Source organism: Cnephaeus nilssonii (genome assembly GCF_951640355.1).
Source record: "Cnephaeus nilssonii genome assembly, chromosome: 8".
NCBI classification, from domain to species: Eukaryota; Metazoa; Chordata; class Mammalia; order Chiroptera; family Vespertilionidae; genus Cnephaeus; species Cnephaeus nilssonii.
In genome coordinates, this window is record NC_137079.1 from 26,227,271 (window position 1) to 26,247,351 (window position 20,081).

At 37.7% G+C, this 20,081-nt stretch overlaps 1 protein-coding gene across 1 annotated transcript in view; it reads right to left on the minus strand.

Moving 5' to 3' along the window:
• Window positions 1-7,684: 7,684 nt before the first annotated feature.
• KAT6A (lysine acetyltransferase 6A) overlaps window positions 7,685-20,081 on the minus strand; it is a 110,735-nt gene continuing 98,338 nt past the window's right edge. The window contains 6 exon segments of the mRNA XM_079779384.1: window positions 7,685-11,115; window positions 11,118-12,230; window positions 15,381-15,384; window positions 15,386-15,703; window positions 18,115-18,717; window positions 19,917-19,945. Of these exon segments, the coding sequence (XP_079635510.1) occupies window positions 9,575-11,115; window positions 11,118-12,230; window positions 15,381-15,384; window positions 15,386-15,703; window positions 18,115-18,717; window positions 19,917-19,945 (3,608 nt within the window). The 3' untranslated portion in view covers window positions 7,685-9,574.

The window sequence follows — 20,081 nt, forward strand, 5'->3', positions numbered from 1 at the left end:
TTGTTACTTCACCACTTTCATTTCTGATTTTAATTATTTGGGTCCTCTCACTTTGTTTCTTGATGAGTCTGGCTAAAGGTTCATCAATCTTTTTTATCTTTTCAAAGAAACAGCTCTTGATTTCATTGATCTTTTCTATTATTTTTTTAGTCTCTATGTCATTTATTTCTTCTCTAATCTTTATTATTTCTTTCCTTCTACATACTCTGGGGTTTTCTTTTTTTTAATATATTTTATTGATTTTTTACAGAGAGGAAGAGAGAGGGATAGAGAGTTAGAAACATCGATGAGAAAGAAACATCAATAAGCTGCCTCTTGCACACCCCCTACTGGGGATGTGCCCGCAACCAAGGTACATGCCCTTGACCGGAATCGAACCTGGGACCCTTGAGTCCGCAGGCCGACGCTCTATCCACTGAGCCAAACCGGTTTTGGCACTCTGGGGTTTTCTTGTTGTTCTCTTCCTAATTCTTTAAGTTGTAGTGTTAAGTAGTTTATTATTAATTTTTCTTGTTTTTATTTTTTGTTGTTGTTTTGTTTTTTTAGGTAGGCCTGTAAAACTATAAACTTCCCTCTCAGGACTGCTTTTGCTGTGTCCCAAAAATTTGGAGATTGTTGTGTGTTCATTTTCATTTGTTTCCAGAAAGTTCTTTATTTCTTTCTTGATCTCATTGGCAACCCATTCATTGTTTAACAACCTGCTATTTAACCTACATGAGTTTGAATGTTTTTACTGTAGTTGATTTCTAATTTCATTCCATTATGATCTGAGAAAATGCTTGACATGATTTCAATCTTCTTAAATTTGTAGAGACTTGTTTTGTGTTTTAACATGTGGTCTATCTTTGAGAATGACCCATGTTCACTTGAGAAGAATGTATATTCTGCTACTTTGAGGTGAAATGTTCTGTGTCAATTAAATCCATCTGATCTAGTGTGTCATTTAGAGTTGCTGTTTCCTTGTTGATTTTTTGTCTGAAAGATCTGTCCAGTGAAGTCAGTGGGGTGTTAAAGTCCCCTAGTATTGTTGTTGATCTCTCCCTTAAAGTCCTCCAGAAGTATTTTAAATATATTTAGGTGCTCCTATAGTGGGTGCATATATGTTTACCAAGGTTATATCCCCTTGGTGGATCAATCCCTTTAGTATTATGTAGCGACCTTTATTGTCTCTTGTGATGGACTTAATTTTGAAGTCTATTTTGTCAAATATGAGTATTGCTACCCCAGCTTTTTTTTCCTTTCCATGTGCATGGAAAATTTTTTTTCCATCCCTTCACTCTCATCCTGTGTGAGTCTTTTGTTCTGAGGTGGGTCTCTTATAGATAGTATATGATTGGGTCCTGTTTTTGTATCCATTCAGCTACCCTGTGTCTTTTGATTGTAGCATTTAACCCATTACATTTAAGGTTATCAATAGCTACTTATTTGTTGCCATTTTAAATCTTTATGCCTATATTTCCCTCTCTATTTCTTCTTCTCATTATAGCAGTTCCTTTCACATTTTCTTACATTGCTGGTTTGGGTGATAAACTCTGTTAGCCTTTTTTTTTTTTTTTTTTTTTTTTGGTCTGGGAAGCTTTTTATTTCACTTTCTATTTTGAATGATAGCCTTGCTGGATATAGTAATCTTGGTGTCAGATCCTTGCTTTTCATTACCTTGAATACATCATGCCATTCCCTTCTGGCCTGTAGAGTTTCTGATGAGAAATCAACTAACAGACTTAAAGGAACTCCTTTGTAGGTAATAAATTATTTTTTTCTTGCTGCCTTTAAAATTATCTCTGTCTTTAATTTTTGGCATTGTAATTATGATGTGTCTGGTCCTGGGCCTGTTTGGGTTCTTCTTGCTAGGTTCTTGGGCCTCCTGAACTTGTGCGACTTTTTCCTTCATCAGGTTAGGGAAGTTTTCTGCCATTATTTCTTCAAACACATTCTCTATCCCTTGCTCCCTTTGTTCCCCTTCTGGCATGCCTATAATGCGAATATTGTTACATTTCCCACAGCTTCCATAAGCTGTCCTCTTGTTTTTAATTTTTTTTTTCTTTTTGGTTCTCTGATTGAGTGATTATTTTCTGCCCTGTCTTCTAATTCACTGATCTGATCCTTGGTATCCCCTAATCTGCTGTGTATTCTTTCCACTGTGTCAAAAGAGGAATTTTAAATAGACAATATGTGAAAAGGTGCTCAATTTCATTAGTAATCAGGAGAATGCAGAAAATAACCACTACACATTCATAGGATTGACAAAAATTAAAATGATTGAAAATATCAAATATTGAAGGGAACATGTAATAACAGAAGCTCTCACATACTGCTGATGGTAGCAAAATAAGTGGTATGGCTGCTTTTTAAACTCTTTGGCATTATCTAGTACAGTTGAAGTTACACCTACCCTGTCACCCAGCAAAACCCCTTCCAGGAATATGCTAAGAGAAATGTCAGCAAATGAGCACAGGAGACCTAGACAGGATTAAATATAGCAGCAGCATTGTAAAAAACAAAATTGGAAACAGCATAAATCTATGTCAACTTTAGAATGTATAAATACATTATAGTCCTATAATAGAATATTATACAGCATGAAAATAAATGAACTATAGCAAAGGCAACATTATGAACAAATCTCACAATCAGGTTGAAGGAAGCCAGAGGCAAAATGAATTATTCCATTTCTGTAAAGTTCAAAATCAGGCAAAATGAAACTATGTTGTTTAATAATGCACACGTAGGTAGCAAAACATTTTTTAAAAACTAAAAAAGAGTATTCACCACATAAGTCTAGTGATTATCTTCAGTTGGGAAAGACAATGGTGATTAGGAAGGGGCCTCACAGTCAGAGTGGGGGGTTTCCGGCTGCTGTTCTTTTTATTTTTACAGAGATATTAACTTTATATAGATTCAGTAAGCTGTACATGTTTTGTGTACTCTGTATGTACTCTGTTTTCACAATAAAAACAGGCATAAAAAGATGTTGGGGAACAGAGTCCTTCTTTTCTGGGCATATTAACATCTTCTTAGGATGCCTGACCCTGCAGAGGTAGGCTGCTAAGGCAGGAGCCAGCTGAAGACAAAGCCAATACACAAGGAGGGTGGAGCAGGTTGCTAAAGATGTTCCACAGCCTGGGAGCCCCAACAAAACAACTCAACAAAAAGACTGTAGTGGCTGGTTTGGGTCTCTTTTGCTTTGTTTTCCTTTGCAGTTTTCAATCGAATTATTCCCTTGGCTCTCTAAAGTTGTTCTTGCAACATTCCATGTTACTCGGTTTTCAGATTACACTTTCAATCAAGAAACTTTTGGGGATGTCAAGTTAGGAGTCCTAGTCAATTCTAGTTATCTTCCTTAAACAGGAGCTAGACAGACTTTTTAAAAAACATGTAATTATTCTACTTCGCAAGAGATTCTTGCAGTAAAGCCATCACTGCTTCCTAGTCATGTTTTCATTTTCACTGGAAAACTATGATCAACAACAATCTTTTTGACATAACTGACTATATAACTGCTTTTAAAACCTTCTTTTGAAAAGAAATTTAAACCAACCAGTCTATTTAAAAAATGTAATACATCCTGTCAAACCTCAGAGGGAAGGAGGGGAGGGTGGGGGTAAGGGGAAGAGATCAACCAAAGGACTTGTCTGAATGCATATAAGCCTAACCAGTGGTCACAGACAACAGAGGGGTGGGGGCATGCGTGGGGAGGGGTTTGGGATGGGAATGGGGGGATGACCACAAATATGTAATACCTTAATCAATAAAGAAATTTTAAAAAAATGTAATACATCAATTAAACAATTAGAACTTGTACGTGGGAAAGAGCCTCAGTCCTAACAAATAAGTTTTATGTATGAATGTTTTTCTTTACTTTGTCACAAGAGACTTTAAACTTAGGATACCAATTAAGATGTTTCAAAAGAAAGTTTCAAAAATAGGAGATTCTGGGGCCCACAAAGGCTCTTTTAGGGCCAATTTTTAAATAACTCAAGAGGTAATCTGAGTGGCTTGTGTTTCCCAACAACAATGTCAAATTTTCAATGCATATTCATAGGAATCCTAATGAGCTGTACCCTGCACTATAGTTCTTTATTTTAAGCACAGGCAAGTAGCTTATCTCTCAGTTTACTTGCTTGTCTTTGCTTGTTCATCCTGTGCATATATAAACTAAAAGTTGTTTAAAATGAACATGTCACCCAGGGAGCATTAAATATTTTTGAATGTTGCTTAAACGTGGCTTTCAGAAATATTTAGTAAAGAATTAAATGTTAGAACATTTTTTTCTTGCTAACAATAATGTGTATTCCACACTCAAAAAGTTTTTCACAAGTCGCAGGAAAACAATTCCCTATTACTATCTATGTCTAGTGTTTGAAAAGATCTCAAGAAACCAAAGTCCCATTATATTCCTGGGCTTTCCTTATTTCAAGCAAAAGTTACACCTCCCACTTTTTTGAGGTTTTATATAATCCATATACCAGTATTTAGGCTCCTAACAATATAGCAAGGAACCTCAATTAAGTCCAATTTGTAGCTGACACTCTGGAAAGAACATCCATGGGTCTGTGCTGCATTATGTAACCACACCAACTTATATAACAAACCCACCCTGCCCCTAACAGGGATTTATTAAGAAATGAGTTGGGTTTTGTTTTGGGGATTGTCAGCTTTTGATTGGATGGCCATGCTCAAGAATTCCAGACACTAGTCAACATAAAAAACAAACAAACAAACAAACAAACAAAAAAACACCTTACTCCATATAGTCTCTGAGTTCATTTACAGAAACTGTATCACTTGGATTTTTAGATTTCTTGAAAAGTCACATCAAGGGTATAGAGCTCTTTCCTCCCACACACACTTGTCGTAATAACCCTGCTTACTCTATTCTGCCAACAAGGACAGTGAGTTTTTGTTTCTCTTTTCACGATGCCTTCCCATTATCATTATTGACCCATATCTTGTATATTGTGAAAAGACAAGGACAAAAACCATCACAAACTGCCCAGGCTGTAACGGAGAACCTGAAACAGTAATTCTCACCTAAAGAGCTAGAATTGTCGACCTGACAGACACTGGCTATTGGTGAATACATATTGTCACTATGCTACAAAGAAAGCCATGCTCAGAGAGGCCTTATCCTATATAATAAAAGCCTAATATGCAAATTTCCCTTCAACTGGGAGTTTGACCGGGAGTTCGACCAGGGGGTGGGGCCGGCCAGCCAGCCAACTGTGGGAAGGGAGGCCCTGGCCAGAGGTGGTGGCAGGCAGCCGGGGGAAGGGAGGTCCTGGCCAGCAGCTGGCAGCCACTAGGGACCCTACCTGTGCACAAATTTTCTGCAGTGGGCCTCTAGTAGGAATAGAATTCCTGGAACCCTAGTTACTAAATGCACGGCAAGAGTCTCAGCAATATATATATTCATCCAGTGTATAACCACTCTCCTCTCACACCTATTCTCTGATGCAGAGTGAAAAGGCCAAAGGCAATAAAGAAATAAGAGCTCCTTCTCTACTCACATCACTCATGAGTTGGCTACAAATGGAAGTATATTACTCAAATTATATTTTTAATTTAATATATAGTGAGGGTGCTAACACTTAAAATAAATCTATAATATAGTCTTTGGTCACATTATCTCCTTTGTCAAAAAATCAAAATTGCTGTATGTTGAATTTATTTATAACAGGTAGTTTACAGTAGCAAAGGCAAGAAGTATGTTTTTGAGACACTACACTAGTAATTGCACAATACCATGACAGTCTTGGGTCCAAATCATGGTTACTTACTAGTAAGCAAGCAAAGAAATCAAGGGAAACAAACCTATTCTGAATGACAACTTTATGACCAAAACTTTAATGGCATGAGGGTTAGAACAAATGTCTGCTATAGATACTACTCATATACAATTCCTAAATTCCTCTCAGTGTGAAAGGGTAGCAGATAAAGTTTGGAGGCCATTAAAACTTGCAGCCATTTCACCTTTCCACCCTGAGGCTGTCAACTTTCCAAAGATTAATAGAATTTTCTGGAATCTGCCTTATATTCAAAATTCTAAATGATGAGAGGCAAGTAAAATAACTAAGAAAATAACAAAAACAAACAAAAAAGATCTTTAATGTTCAGGACCTTGATTTGTGGTAAATCTTCCTAAATTACACCATCAGGTGAACAGAAATGAGGAAAAACAGTTTCACATTTAGGAGGTACTTATTGCAACTGTATTTTTCTCTCTCTTTCTTTCTCTCTTTCTTTTTCTTTCTCTTCCTTCCTTCCTTCCTTCCTTCCTTCCTTCCTTCCTTCCTTCCTTCCTTCCTTCCTTCCTTCCTTCCTTCCTTTCTCTTTCCTTTCTTTCCTTCCTTCCTTCCCTTCCCTTCCAATCCTCACCCGAGGATATTTTTCCATTGATTTTTAGAGAGAGTGGGAGAGAGAGGGAAAGACAGAAATTATCGATGAGAGAAACACATTGATTGGCTGCCTCCTGCACGGGTAGGGCCTGGACCAGGGAGGAGCCTGCAACCAAGGTACATGTCCTTGACCGGAATCAAACCCAGGACCCTTCGGTCTGCAGGCTGATACTCTATTCATTGAGCCAAACCAGTTAGGGCTGTATTTCTCTTTTAAGATTGGGTAAATCACAATCCCTTTACAAGGTTTTCAAATGGATTAACCTAAAAAATCAAGATGAGGTTATAATACCTTTTTTTTTATTTTTGGAAAAGAAAAACCATCTATATTGTTGGCATTAAATACATATATATTTGAAAACTGGATTTCAAAGCAAAAGTCATGATCTTATACTTGCTATATAATGAAGAACATGAAAAGGCTGTGTGTGTTGAAAAAGAATTGGAGTTTGAAATATTTGGAAGGGAGAAAAATTCCACATGCAAGACAGACATCCAAAATGGCTCAACATAATTTATTTTTTTATGTTAAAATGTACAGAGTTCTTTTGAAAGTACTTGCTAGAAAGGGGGGAAAAGTGATATTACATACAAGGAGAGGAAGGGAGACCAACTGGCCCAGGAGCGCATGACATGGAGAAATACAAAGGCATCTAGGCACCCCTTCCCCTTAGCTTACAAGTCACCATGAACAAAGTACAAAGAGGTTACAAAACAGGAAAAGCAAATATAAACAGACAGGAATAGACTTAGTTAGCTTCATTTGTACATGCGGCTTTTAGAGGCATCTGGAGCTCTATTCACACACTCTAGAGATCTCTTTAAAGAGAATTTTTATCTTTCTTAAAATAGTTTTTAATATTCTACAACAAAGATAAAAAATTTTAAAGATGGAATGAAATGAAAAAGCTCTTATTTTAAAAGGCATCAAAGTCACTAACAGTGAGTTTTTAAATTTCTTTTTTAGAAGATTACCCAAGTTATTTTGCTAAAAATACATTTTTTTTTTTAAAACAGAAGTGAAAAAATGACAGGTACCAATATTACTGTGTTGGATAATTTCTTTTATAATATAGAAAAGAACATTTTCTCTACAATAGTTCTAGTCACAAAAAGGCTTGTGGAAAAAGGGAGCTGCCCGATTGAATCTTTTTTTTTTTTTTTTAAGAAAGAAACAAAACAAAACACAATCGAAAACCAACAGAAACTGAATTCACGGCCCTCATTGCAACAGCTTCTCCTTCTGCCTTGACCCACCACCCTCCTCCCAATATACTTCCCTCCCAACCCACCCCAACCCCACCCCAACCAGGAAGCAATGACATAGCTGAAGATAGGGAGAGGGCAGAACAGTGCACTTTCTACATAGATGACTGAGAACTGGAATAGTATATACAGAGAAACTGGGTCCTACACAGCCTTGTACATGCTCAGAATTGATAGCGCTAGGATGTGGAATTCTGCCTTTTTCTATGTAACACATTTAATTGAGAAAGTCAATTAAATTGTATTAAAAAAACAACAAACCTGTGCATTTGAAAAATGTAATGCCTAATTAGTACTTCAAAATTTATCTATATAAAATATACAAATAAAGGAGAGAATTTAATGCTTATAGGTATTTCTTTAAGCAGTATTTCCCCCTTTTGGATATTTGACTGCACATACCAAGTGGTATAATAATTTCCATCTTCTAATGATGGAATATATATATATATATATAGATATATATAGATTTTTTTACCTATCCCTGGAGCAAGTAACAGGAAGAGAATGGGCAAACTGGCTGCACAAAAGAGACTGGAATTGGGAACATAGGAGCCTGCTAAAACCCTGCTGTCCAGATTTGCCCTGCTATGCTGGTGGTTGGTTTATCTTTCTTCTCTTCAGCCACTCACAGGTGAGCAGCTAGTGCACTCTGATTCACAGGGGATGAACTCAGGATCTCAAAAGACAAATGAAGACCAGAGGTATGTATCATTTAAGTAGCTATAAAACTCACACCATGATCTTCCTTACAACACACATTCTGTCATCTCTTCCAACATAAACAGTATCGAAGGTTTGCCAGGTATTTTCAAATCACTGAAACAGTTATCCATCAGCACTGTAAGAACGTAAGAGGCTAATCACTAGGAACTGTTGTTTGAGTTTAATCAGAGTCAAAGGCTCAGGAATCAAGACCCTTAGCATCTCAAAGTACATACTAAAAACGAGGTTGCGTGGAACGTGGGCTTTTATGGCTGATTCACCAGGTGGTAAAAAAACGAGAGGTTAATTTCCTCTTTTTGATTGTTAATTGACCATCTCTATTCCTCCAAGGCTAAATTAGGATTGCAAACAGCTTTCCTCTGAGATCCTGCTGTTAATTGAGACTTACAGTATTTGTGTGTCTCTGAGTGCTAAGTGGGTATAGTAAAAAAAAATTATATTACACTTGATTTAAGAAAGACAAACATTTCAATGAAGTTCATCTAAAAAGAAACATTTTGGGGGAAAGGTTTCAAGAGGTGTGTGTGTGTTTGTGTGTGTGTGTGTGTAGGGAGTGGAGGGGATTTTAAAAGGAGAAGCATTTTCCTGCCTCACTTTATTAATAATAATAATAATAATATTAACAATAATAATAAGTTTAAGGAGCTTGGGTTGTTCTCCATGTCCCCATCCGAGTCTCCCATAAGTGCCTCCTGCTGGAATGAAGTAGGAAATGAAAAGTTGGGTTCAGAGGAAAGGGTCTGGTTAACCCTCGAGATGTATAATAACATTTAAAAATGACAACACTGGGAGCTGCAAACAGTGAGGGGAAACATACATCTTCAAATAAAATCAAGATATTTCACTTTTACACAAATTCTGTCCATGTGGTATGTAAAGAAAGTAAGGCTCTTTTTAATTATGAAAAGATTTTTGTGCATGTTTCCCCTATCCCCAAATCCATTTTTAGATGAGTTCTATTGTAAAATGTTCAAGATTATGAAGAAAACCAAAACCCAGAACAAAATGAACCCCCCAAAAAAGAGAAGACCAGGTTTTTTAAAAAACAAAATAAACCAAAGAAAAATTCCTCTAAATCTACAGCAATATTTTAACTGGAAAAAAAGGTCCATTTTTCTCTGGTTTGTCAGTATAAAAGGTTCCTTTATTTATATATATTTAAGTTTTTAATTGCAAGTTCATCTTGCTCATCTTCTCATGTAAGGTCCATTGAGTGACTGCTTGGGCACACCAGCAGCATTCATGTAGCTGTGATGGGAGGGGCCAGTGTACATCATGTTTCCATGAGGGTTTGGCTGCATAGGCTGCTGGGTATAGGCCTGGCTCCCCATCATTCCCATCTGCATCTGCATAGGATACTGTGCTGTCTGGTTCATGTAGGCAGGGTTACTATGGTAACTGCTGTTCATCATGGGTTGTGTCATTCGATAACTGTTCATGGCATTCAAGGTGTTCATATTCATGGAATTAACATTATAGGTAGGGGTTGGCATTAAATTAACCCCCATGTTCATGCCACGCTGAACGGCCAATGCACGAGGGCCAGCCTGCATGGCAACCGCTGGTGGACTGCGGCCATACAGCTGCTGCTGGTGAGCAGCTGCAGAGGGCAGTGGTGCAGATTTGGAGCGGATGGAAATGTGCCCCTTGACTGGCATTTGCCCTTGCAACCTCTGAGTGTGAGGAATGCCAATGTTGGTAGCAGACATGTTGCACTGTAGCAGAGGTGACGTGAGGTTCATGGTGGTAGATGCCAAGTTTGGGGGTGGCGTCATGGTGGCTTGTGCTTGAGGGGTCCCAGCTAATGGATGAGATGGAGCTAGCTGAGCCAGCCCTGTATTAGACAAAGAAACACTGGTTGCATAGGAAGTCACAGCAGGAGAATGGCTATAAGGCATGGCATGAGGGTCCATAATGGTGTTAGTCAGCTGCTGTAACTTGGCTAAACTGAAGGTGGCTGACGGTTGAGAGTAGCTGCCGGCACCAAAATCCCCTGGAATCCTCTCATAGATACTGATGTTCCCAGTGCTTCCAGATTCTGGTATCTCCATGATCATAGGCGCTGGAGTGAAACTGTTATTCATACTACACTGTGACAGGGGCGGCTGCTGTTGAGGTGGCGGTGGGGGTTGAGGCTGCTGGGGCTGAGGTGGTGGCGGCTGCTGCTGCTGCTGCTGCTGCTGGGGTGGTGGAGGCTGAGGTGCTGGTTGCTGTTGCTGCTGCTGTTGCTGCTGCGCTGGTGGTGGCGGCGGCGGCTGCTGGTTACTGGGAGGCCGCTCCACCACACAGCTCTGAGGTGACTTGATGTTGCAGTTGGCAGCAGGCTGGACGTTGTTCTGCTGCATCATACTGCAGCTGTTGCCCATGTTTGCCATTTGCTGAGTGACAACACAACTGTTCTGGGTGAGGCTGCTGGAGGACGATAACCCACCATAGGAGCAGCTGCTCTGGGAAGAGTTATTCCCACAAATGCTGCCGCCCATTGTGGAATCATAACTGCTAGGGTTCTCATAGTTTTCTGTGGTGCTCTCAATGCTGCCCAGATCACTGAAGCCACTGTCCACCACCTGCTGAGAGTGGTCTGATACGGAAGGCACATCCATCATGGGGCTGGTCTCCATGTTCTGCATAGAGGGGGCGGACAGGGATCCTTGTTCTGGGCTGATCTGGGTGTAACCACTTTCAAGGGCAGGCACATTGGGACTGCTGACTGAACGGACTGACTGACTGGATGAGACTGAACAGAAGATATTGGACTATTGTGTTCAGAAGCGTGACAGTCTTCAACCATTGACATCTGAGGGTCTTCATCAGCTTGGGTGTAGCTCTGCAGCGTCTGACAAGCTGCAAGTGTCTCTTCACAGTCCTGGTAGGCACCCTCGTGCTCATTGCTTTCTTCTTGAGTCAAGGACTGTACTGCTTGCACAGTTTCCAGATCCAGTTCACTATGGGGAATTTCATCTTCCTCTTTTAACTCAATTAATTCTTCTTTAGAGTTTGAATCTTCTTCATGATCATCCTCAGACCCTGGCATATGCTCTGATATCACGGATGTTTCATGGGAAGTCTGTTCTTCTTCAGAATCTGGTTCTGTTTCCTCTTTATCCTTTACATTCTCCCTACTGTTCTGCATATTCGTATCTAAAAAAGACTCCTGACTACCAGGACCCTCTTTGACATCTTCTCTAATGGGCTGCTCCTCTAGTTCTTTTTTCTTTGTAGATTCTAGATGACCATCATCTTCATCATCTGCATCATGGTCTTCATTCTGGTTTGTCTCTATAGCCACTTCATCCTCTTCCTCTTGCTCCTGTTCTTCCAGTTCTTGTTGCTCTTCCTCAGATTGCCTATGCTCTTCTGAGACACGGGGTTTCTCTTCCTCCTCTACCTCAGGTTCTTTCATTTCCATCTCGGGACTGTTGCTATCCACAGGAGAAACTGCTCTAACTTCACTGCTGGTTGTATCTTCTTCTTCTCCCTCTTCAACCTCTTCTGCTTCCATGTGCATCTCCTCTTCTTCCTTCCTTTCTTCGGTTAAAGGCAAGTCTTCCTTTGATTCAACAGTTTCTTCATTCTCTTGAATTCTGAGTTTACGTCCAGGTTTAAGAATGGGGACAATGGGCTCAACAATGCGTTCTTGAGTAGAAGAAACGGGCATGATTTCCCGATTCAACTTAAATCCTGGCTTGCGACCAGGTCTTTTCTTCCAGTGGATTGGTTTTCGGCTCTTGCCTTTGGGCCATCCCTTTTTCTTTTTCATAGGTGTGGATGTATCTGGCTCATGTGGAGAATCCTTCACATCACATTTTCTCAAGACAGGTACTGGCTTTAGGATAGGAGTGTCTGTACAGGAGGGATAAAAAAATAAAAATAAAAGCAGGTTATAAGATCTTATGTTTTTTAATGCCTTTTTCTGAGACCAACATATACAACAGAAATAATTTCATTAATCTCCACAAACTTGATTATCTTCATTGTCAAGTTAAGAATCTAAAGAAGCAGCCTAATTAGTGACATCTTCTAAAGTTATAAGGTAAGTTGGCAGAACAGTGAAAGAATGCTAGTCAACATTCTGTTACCATCCACTAGCTAAAACCAGTTCCAACTGTATAGTTTGGGAAAGTTCCTCTAATTCAGTTTAATCATTTATAAAATAGAGATGAGCTTTATAAAGGTACAAATACTAAGTAGTTATTACAACTACTTTAGACAAATTATCTTTATTATGTAAGTTATAAATCAGCTCATATTTTCGTGTTTTGTTTTGTTAGTGTGTTTTTTTGTAATCCTCACCTGAAGACATGTTTCATTGATTTTAGAAAGAGAGTGGGAGAGGGAGAGAGGTGGGGAGAGTGGTAGGGAGGGAGGGGGACAGAGAGAGAAGGGGAGAAAGGGAGAAACATCAATCAGTTGCCTCCTGCATGCGCCATGACCCACAACCTAGGTATGTGCCCTGACCAGGAATTAAACCTGAAACCCATTGGTGTATGGGACAACACTCCAACTAACTGAGCCACCCAGCCAGGGCTTTTTTTCTGATTGCAATTTACACTGAGTGGCCAGATTATGATGATCTCTAAACGCATAATAATCTGGCCACTCAGTGTATATCCTATATAATAAAGGCTAATATGCAAATTGTCCCCTCAACCAGGAGTTCGACCAGCAGGCAGGCCGGCCAACCGCCCATGCACAAATTCATGCACCGGGCCTCTGATACACACACACACACACACACACACACACACACACATACACACACACACACACACACACACATACACACACTGAGTGGCCAGATTATTATGCATTCAGAGATCATAATAATCTGGCCACTCAGTGTATATTCTCTGATTGTCTTATTTTCCACAAAATCATTACTTCAGTTAATTTCATGAGCCATGATTGAGCAATCCTACAAAATAAATGTCATGTTTGTATGTGAATAGCTGCAAAGCATTTAGTCCTAGACAAATACTGACCTGAACAAAAAGCTGAAGCACCAATAACAATGGTTTATTAAAAATAAATTTTATTTTAGCATTATTTTCTTCACAATTAATTTGTTCCTTTTAAAAAATTGTAGTAAAATATGCATAGCATATGAAAGTCCCCATCTTAACATTTTTGGTTTGGCATTAAGTACGTTTCCATTTCCATTTATTTATTTAATCCTCACCTGAGGATATTTTTCCATTGATTTTTAGAGAGAGTACAAGGGAGAGAGATAGAAAGATTGATGCGAGAGAGACACACTGATTGGTTGCCTTGAGCCTGCAACCATAATCGAACCCGAGACCCTTCTGTCTGCAGATCGATGCTCTACCCACTGAGCCAAACCAGCTAGGACACATTTCCCATTAATTTTTAAAGGAAGAAAACCAAGGCAAGAACATGATTTGCAGGGGAAAGCTAAAAAGGTATAGTTAGCAAAAATAATTTGAAAAAAAGAAAACTTGTCCAACTCAACAGAAACTTAGAGGATACTATTTTAGTTTATAATGATACAAGTTATAATTTTACTAATGTGCCAAATTTTTAAAATAAATTTTTAGTTTCCTACTTATTATATATCTCAAAATATAACAAAACTCTGGAAAATCATTACCAAAGCAAAAAATCAGTCATCTTGTCACTTTATTAAAAGTATTTATTGTAGTCTTGGTTGGTTTGGCTTAGTGGATAGAGCTTGGGCCTGTGGACTGAAGAGTCCTGGGTTCGATTCTGGTCAAGGGCACATGCCAGGGCTGCAGGCTCGGTCCCCAGTAGGGGGCATGCAGGAGGCAGCCAATCAATGATTCTCTCTCATCATTGATGTTTCTATCTCTCTCCTTCTCCTTTCCTCTTTGAAATCAATAAAACTATTTTTTAAAAAAGAAAGTTGTTACCTTTAAAAAAAAGTATTGTATAAATATATGAGCATGGAGAAAATGGAAGTTATCCACAAGATTTGAAACTGAGTGAATTTAGGTGAGGGCTTGTGCCGGGGGGGGGGGGGGGGGGGGGGGAGAAAGGAGACATATGTAATCCTTTCAACAATAAAGAATTTAAATTAAAAAAAAGGGATTCTTTTCAGAAAAGGAGAGCATTAAAAAAAGAAGTAAAAAAAAAAACTGAGTGAATTTATTTTTAAAAAAATAAAAAGCTCAACTAGTTAATCCATAAAAGCTATACGTTTATACCTATGTTCAACTAGATTCCTTCAAATTCAAAAAGCTCAGTTTGACCTCATGCAAAGCAAACACTGCAGATGTAGGCAGCATGATGCTCTGGCAAAAACTGAGGCAAGGATGCAAATGACTAGTGTGTGACCCAGCTCACGTATGAGCCCATTTCTTCATTTCTAAAGAGGAAATAACAACAACGGTGCTTTAAAAGTAAATCATTGAATGTTTAGCTATACCATATTTTGAAGTATTGTTACCATTTTAATTAGAAATGTACTACTAATTGAGTAATACACTTAAAGACATGATTCAGGAAGGATTCCTGAACAGATCTGAAGCAAGTCCAATTTACATGAATCTGATCTTATTTAAGAACCATCTTCTTAGCATTTGTTAACTATTTATTGAGTACCTATATTAAGCACTCAGTACACTGCAGTAAGTGAAACAGACTAAATCTATAGAGAGCACGTTCTAGTAAAGAGTTATTACTTAAATATCTTCCTGACACTAAGTCTAGTCCACCTATTAACTAAAGTTTCAGATAATGGACAAAAAAGGATTCGGCAGAAAAAGAATTTTCTGCAGAAACAGCAATAGGTCCCAGGTTGAAGGGGAAATTAGAAAAAAAGCACTTTAAAAGGACAGAGGACTAAATGAGGGTGAATACACTTGATACAACTTTTTAGAGATTACCAAATCATTCTTTAGTTACTTAGTAGGCTGTGTTTGTTTTTCAACCTTTTTATTGAAGGGTTTACAGCTATCACTGCTGTATCTCTAAAGACAATAAAAATACAGTAAGCAAAAGGTCTGTAAAACATACCATCGGGCATCATCTGACTCTTCGTCATCGTCGTCATCATCTTCATCTTTCGACTTCCTCTTAGAAGAGGATCGACACCTGAGAACATTCTGTGAGGACAACCGATGGAAGTATCCTCTAGAGAATAGTTCATTTTCATCCTCTTCCTTTTCTTCTTCATCAATCTCAAAGGTGGGTTCTAATCTTGGCATCGGCCTCTCAGAGTCAGAGTCTTCAAAAGGTTCATCTAAAACTTCTGTAGTCTCAGAAATAGTTTCTGTGACCACACTGCTATTGTGGTGTTTGCGCTTTCGGACTCTTCTCCTTCGGTGAAGAATTGGCTTCTATTTAAAAGAGAAATAATTTTATTAACAGTAATGAACACTATCATTTCTACTAATAATATGATTAATAGTTTTTAAACCTAATAGAATTAGCACACATAAAATGAGGATGCTATTTACCAAAATATATTTAAATTTTTAAAAATTTTTATTGATAGGAAAGGAGAGGGAAAGAGAGAAAGAAACATCAATGTGAGAGTGAAACACCAATCAGCTGCTTCCTGTATGTCCCCTACCAGGGATGGAGCTTGCAACCTGGGCATGTGCCCTGACTGGGAATTGAACCACCAACCTTTCGGTGCATGGGACAACCCCCAACCAACTGAGCTACACCAGCCTGAGCTCAAAATATTATTTCAAAATACCATAGTAAGATAATATACATAATGTATCATAGATACACAGATGTTGGATAACTGAATACAACTTTGTAAAAGAATAGGCAGGCAGGCCCCAAAGGACAGATATTGTAATTCCCTTATTAAGAGTGACTTATACACCCTAGGGAGATGTCTATTTCATTACTAAAATGACATATTGGTTAGTCCCTAAACTTCTCTTTTCCTCAAGAGAAAAAAAGGAATAAACACTTTCTGTTTGTCTCATAGCTCTACTATGAAGGTCAGCAGAACTATCAGCAGAACCTTCAGTATGCCATTTCATGCATTATCCATGGAGTTTATTGGAATGCAGAAATGTGGAGCTGATAGGTATTTACCTGATGTTAGTGAAGCATTTCAAAAGTAATAAAATAAATCTGTTATTGGAATTTGGCACATTAGGCACAATTTTGCACACAATAGCACAAAACAAAAATGATGCACCTAAGCCAATGACCTTAGCCAATTCCCTCATTCTACAGAGGCGAGAAAGGTTACAGGACTTAAGGTCACACATGCAGTCAGTATAGAAATGGTTGTAAAATACAGTCTATGACTCTCAGTCAAGTGAGTTTCTTCAAGAACTTCAAAAGTACTTTGTACATGATCTCACTGTCTACTATAATATTCCTTTTTTACACAAATAGCCCAGTTTTATTTTATAAAATGGCAAAGATATATTCTTCTATAATGAATAGTAGAATTAGTCAAGAGTTCACTTTTTCTCCACTTCAAATTTACTAATCCTTTTAGTTAAGAATACAATTTTCAAACTAAGTTAAACATGACCTTGCTCTTTGGAGAAATAATTGACTGGAGCATGAAATATGCAAGTTGAACCTGAAACATCTTTTAGTACCAAAAGTAAGGAAGTGCTCAAAACAAAACAAACAAAAACCTTCGCACAGATGAAGGCATGTATGTTAAAGGAACACAGGAATAAAATGAAAAGAGTTCCCAATATCCAAAGCTAGAAGAATTTGAGCAACAAAATAAATAAAGTAGTAGTATTGGATTATAACTCAAAGTATAAAGTAAATATCTATGAGTCCAAAGCGATATAAGTGTATAAATAAATAAATAATAAATAAATAAATAAATGTGAAGAATGGATAAATATCCCAAGCAGGATTCTAAATAAACACAGGTATTCTGCTCTTAAGGAGTAGAGTATTACTCCCCATACCTCAAGTGTGGGTTGTAGACAGAGATTTCCTCCAAAGACTACAGAAAAAGGAAAAAAGGAATACCTTTACAGTGGAAAAACCTGACAAACACAAGCTCAAGCCAGGTGATGAAGGTTAACAACAGTGGAAAGTCATATTGATAGTAAGTACCCTTGTATATATACTGATAGTAGATACCCTTTATATGATGTGACGAGAATGGCACTTTACCTCTGTGGTCTTCTTCTTAAAAATACATTACCCCATTCTAATATCATGAGGAACATACTCAAAACTTGCAAGGTCACCAAAAACAAAGAGTCTGAGAAACTATTATAACCAAGAAGGGCCTATGAAGACATAACTACTAAATGTAATGCGATATGCTGGATGGGATCCTGGAACAGAAAAAGGACATTTGGGAGAACTGAGGAAATCTGAATAAAGTATGTACTCTAGTTAATAATATATCAATTAATTGGCTCACTATTTGTGACAAATGTACCATATCAACCCGAGAGGTTAATAATAGGGGAAACTGGATGTGGGGAATACAGAAACTCTCTGTACTTTCTTTGTAATAATTCTATAAATCTAAAATGGTTCTAAATGAAGAGCTTTTTAAAAAATAAATAAATAGTCTGTCAACCCTTAAATAAGCTTATGACTTCTAAGCTAATTACCATGAATCATAGAAGTCACATACACATTTCAAATAGTCACTGGAAACAATATACTGAGGCTTGGAGTTTAAAAAATAACCCACTAAGAACTTCTATATTTACTCTTTTAGAACTCTAGAAGAGAACAACTGTATACAATAAATGCAACTGGAAGAAGGAAAGACATCAAAGAAACGCTTTACCTTTCGCTTCAATGTGGGCTTTGTAAGAATTGGTGGCGAGTTGGACCGAGGACTTTCCGGCTCCTCTTCCTCCTCACTACTCTCACTGAAGCCCCTGAGGAGAGCCTTGTCACCATCACTATACCGACGGGACAGTCTATCATTGCCTTCTGGTAACCTACACTTCAGAGCCTCAGGGTTTTTCTTTAGATGTCCTCGCCATAGCTCAATCCCTTCACTTAGTCTTCTTTTGGGAATGTCTGGCTTCCCATCCTGGCTTGGCTGCTCCTGAGAGGCTACCAACTGTTCCTCACTTTCAGTGTATTGTCCTTGGGAGGTTTCTGATTTTTCCTCACATTCTCCATATTGTTCCTGAGGAGTTGATGACTCTTCCAAGAGCAGTTTAGAATCTTTATCACCAAAACGTTCCTGGTTTTTTTTGTTCTTCCTCCCGCAGCGGCCTCTCCGAGATGGCTGATTATTTGCAGGAAGACTATCCCGGGGAAGAACTTGTTTGTTCAAACGTGTAGAACTGGTTGGTGCCAAAACTTCTGGTTTCTTTTCACTTTCTATTGAAGAATAAGAATCTTGTTCTTTGTTCTCCTGAGATGCAGACTTTCCCACCTGATTTTAGAAAATAAAACCATGCTGGTTAATTTTTCAGTCTTATCTGGTACTATCTCCTATTCAGATCTTTCAAATACTAAGATAAGAAAACTGAGCTTAAAAAAAGAAAATTATTATTTAATAGTTGACATGAATATTTCTTACGGGTCAGACACTTTTAAATGCTTTAAAAAGGTATTTAATTTTCACAATAATTGTATAAAGTATAATTATATGCCCATTTTATAGATTAGGTAACTGGAGTACAAAAAGTTTAAGTTACCCCAGGTCATGCAACAGCAAATGAAGAAGTTGGGATATAAACACAGGCAGTCTGACCCAAGAGCTGGTACTCTGAGACACTATGAAATACTATCTTCAATAAACAAAATGAATATTATTATTCTTATAAATTTTAAGTGAGATAGTTTCTGAAACTTCTCAGAAATAAAAATTTATAAACAGAGAGGAGATGGGATCTGGAATATGAGCAAGAAAAAGGGGGTGTTTGAAAAAAATGAAAGAAATTTTCTATAATTATTTTTATTTCTTTTTATTCTGAATATATAATTTTATTTTAAAAATTAAATTACATTAAACAGGGGCAAGAATTTGTTTACATTATCAAAGGAAGGCATAGATTTTTTAAAGGATGAAAGAATTTTTTTTAAAAAAGATATGCATCACATGAAGAAAAATATTGAAATCTATATAGTCTCTCCTTTTAAAGGCTGTAACTCTTTAATGGCTTTAATCTTTTAATGGCTAAAGATGTCTGTGTACCTACTAAACTATTTAGTGCTCTCTTAGAAAACATACACATTTACATTATTCCATAATGTTTTATCTTAAGGAAAATGTATTTTCTTTTCATTTTTAACAAGTCAGATTTAGTTTCAATTCTGATTCCTCAATTATTATATAGCTTAAAATTTAGCTGCTTATTGGCACTCTGATAAGAAATATTTAGTCATAAGTAACACATAACAAATTTGAAGGTCTCCCAATGATCCAAGGCTTAAAAAATACAAATAAGTATATAAAACCCAGTTTTGTTTTGTTCTTTATTTCAGAGAGAGGGAGGGAGAGGGGGGGAGAGAGAGAGAAACATCAATGATGAGAATAACAGATCAGCTGCCTCCCACCTCCTCCAACCCCTTACCAGGGATCAAGCCTGCAACCCAGGCATGTGCCCTGACCAGGAATTGAACCACGACCTCCTGATTCATGGGTTGACGTTCAACAACTGAATTAAAATAAACTCTGAAATTCTAATGTGAATTTACTGTATTGGTTTATTTAATTTATTTTTATATATCACAGATACTCATGAAAACCCAAAATATATCCTTCTGTCACAAAAATAGACTACCCATGTCCTT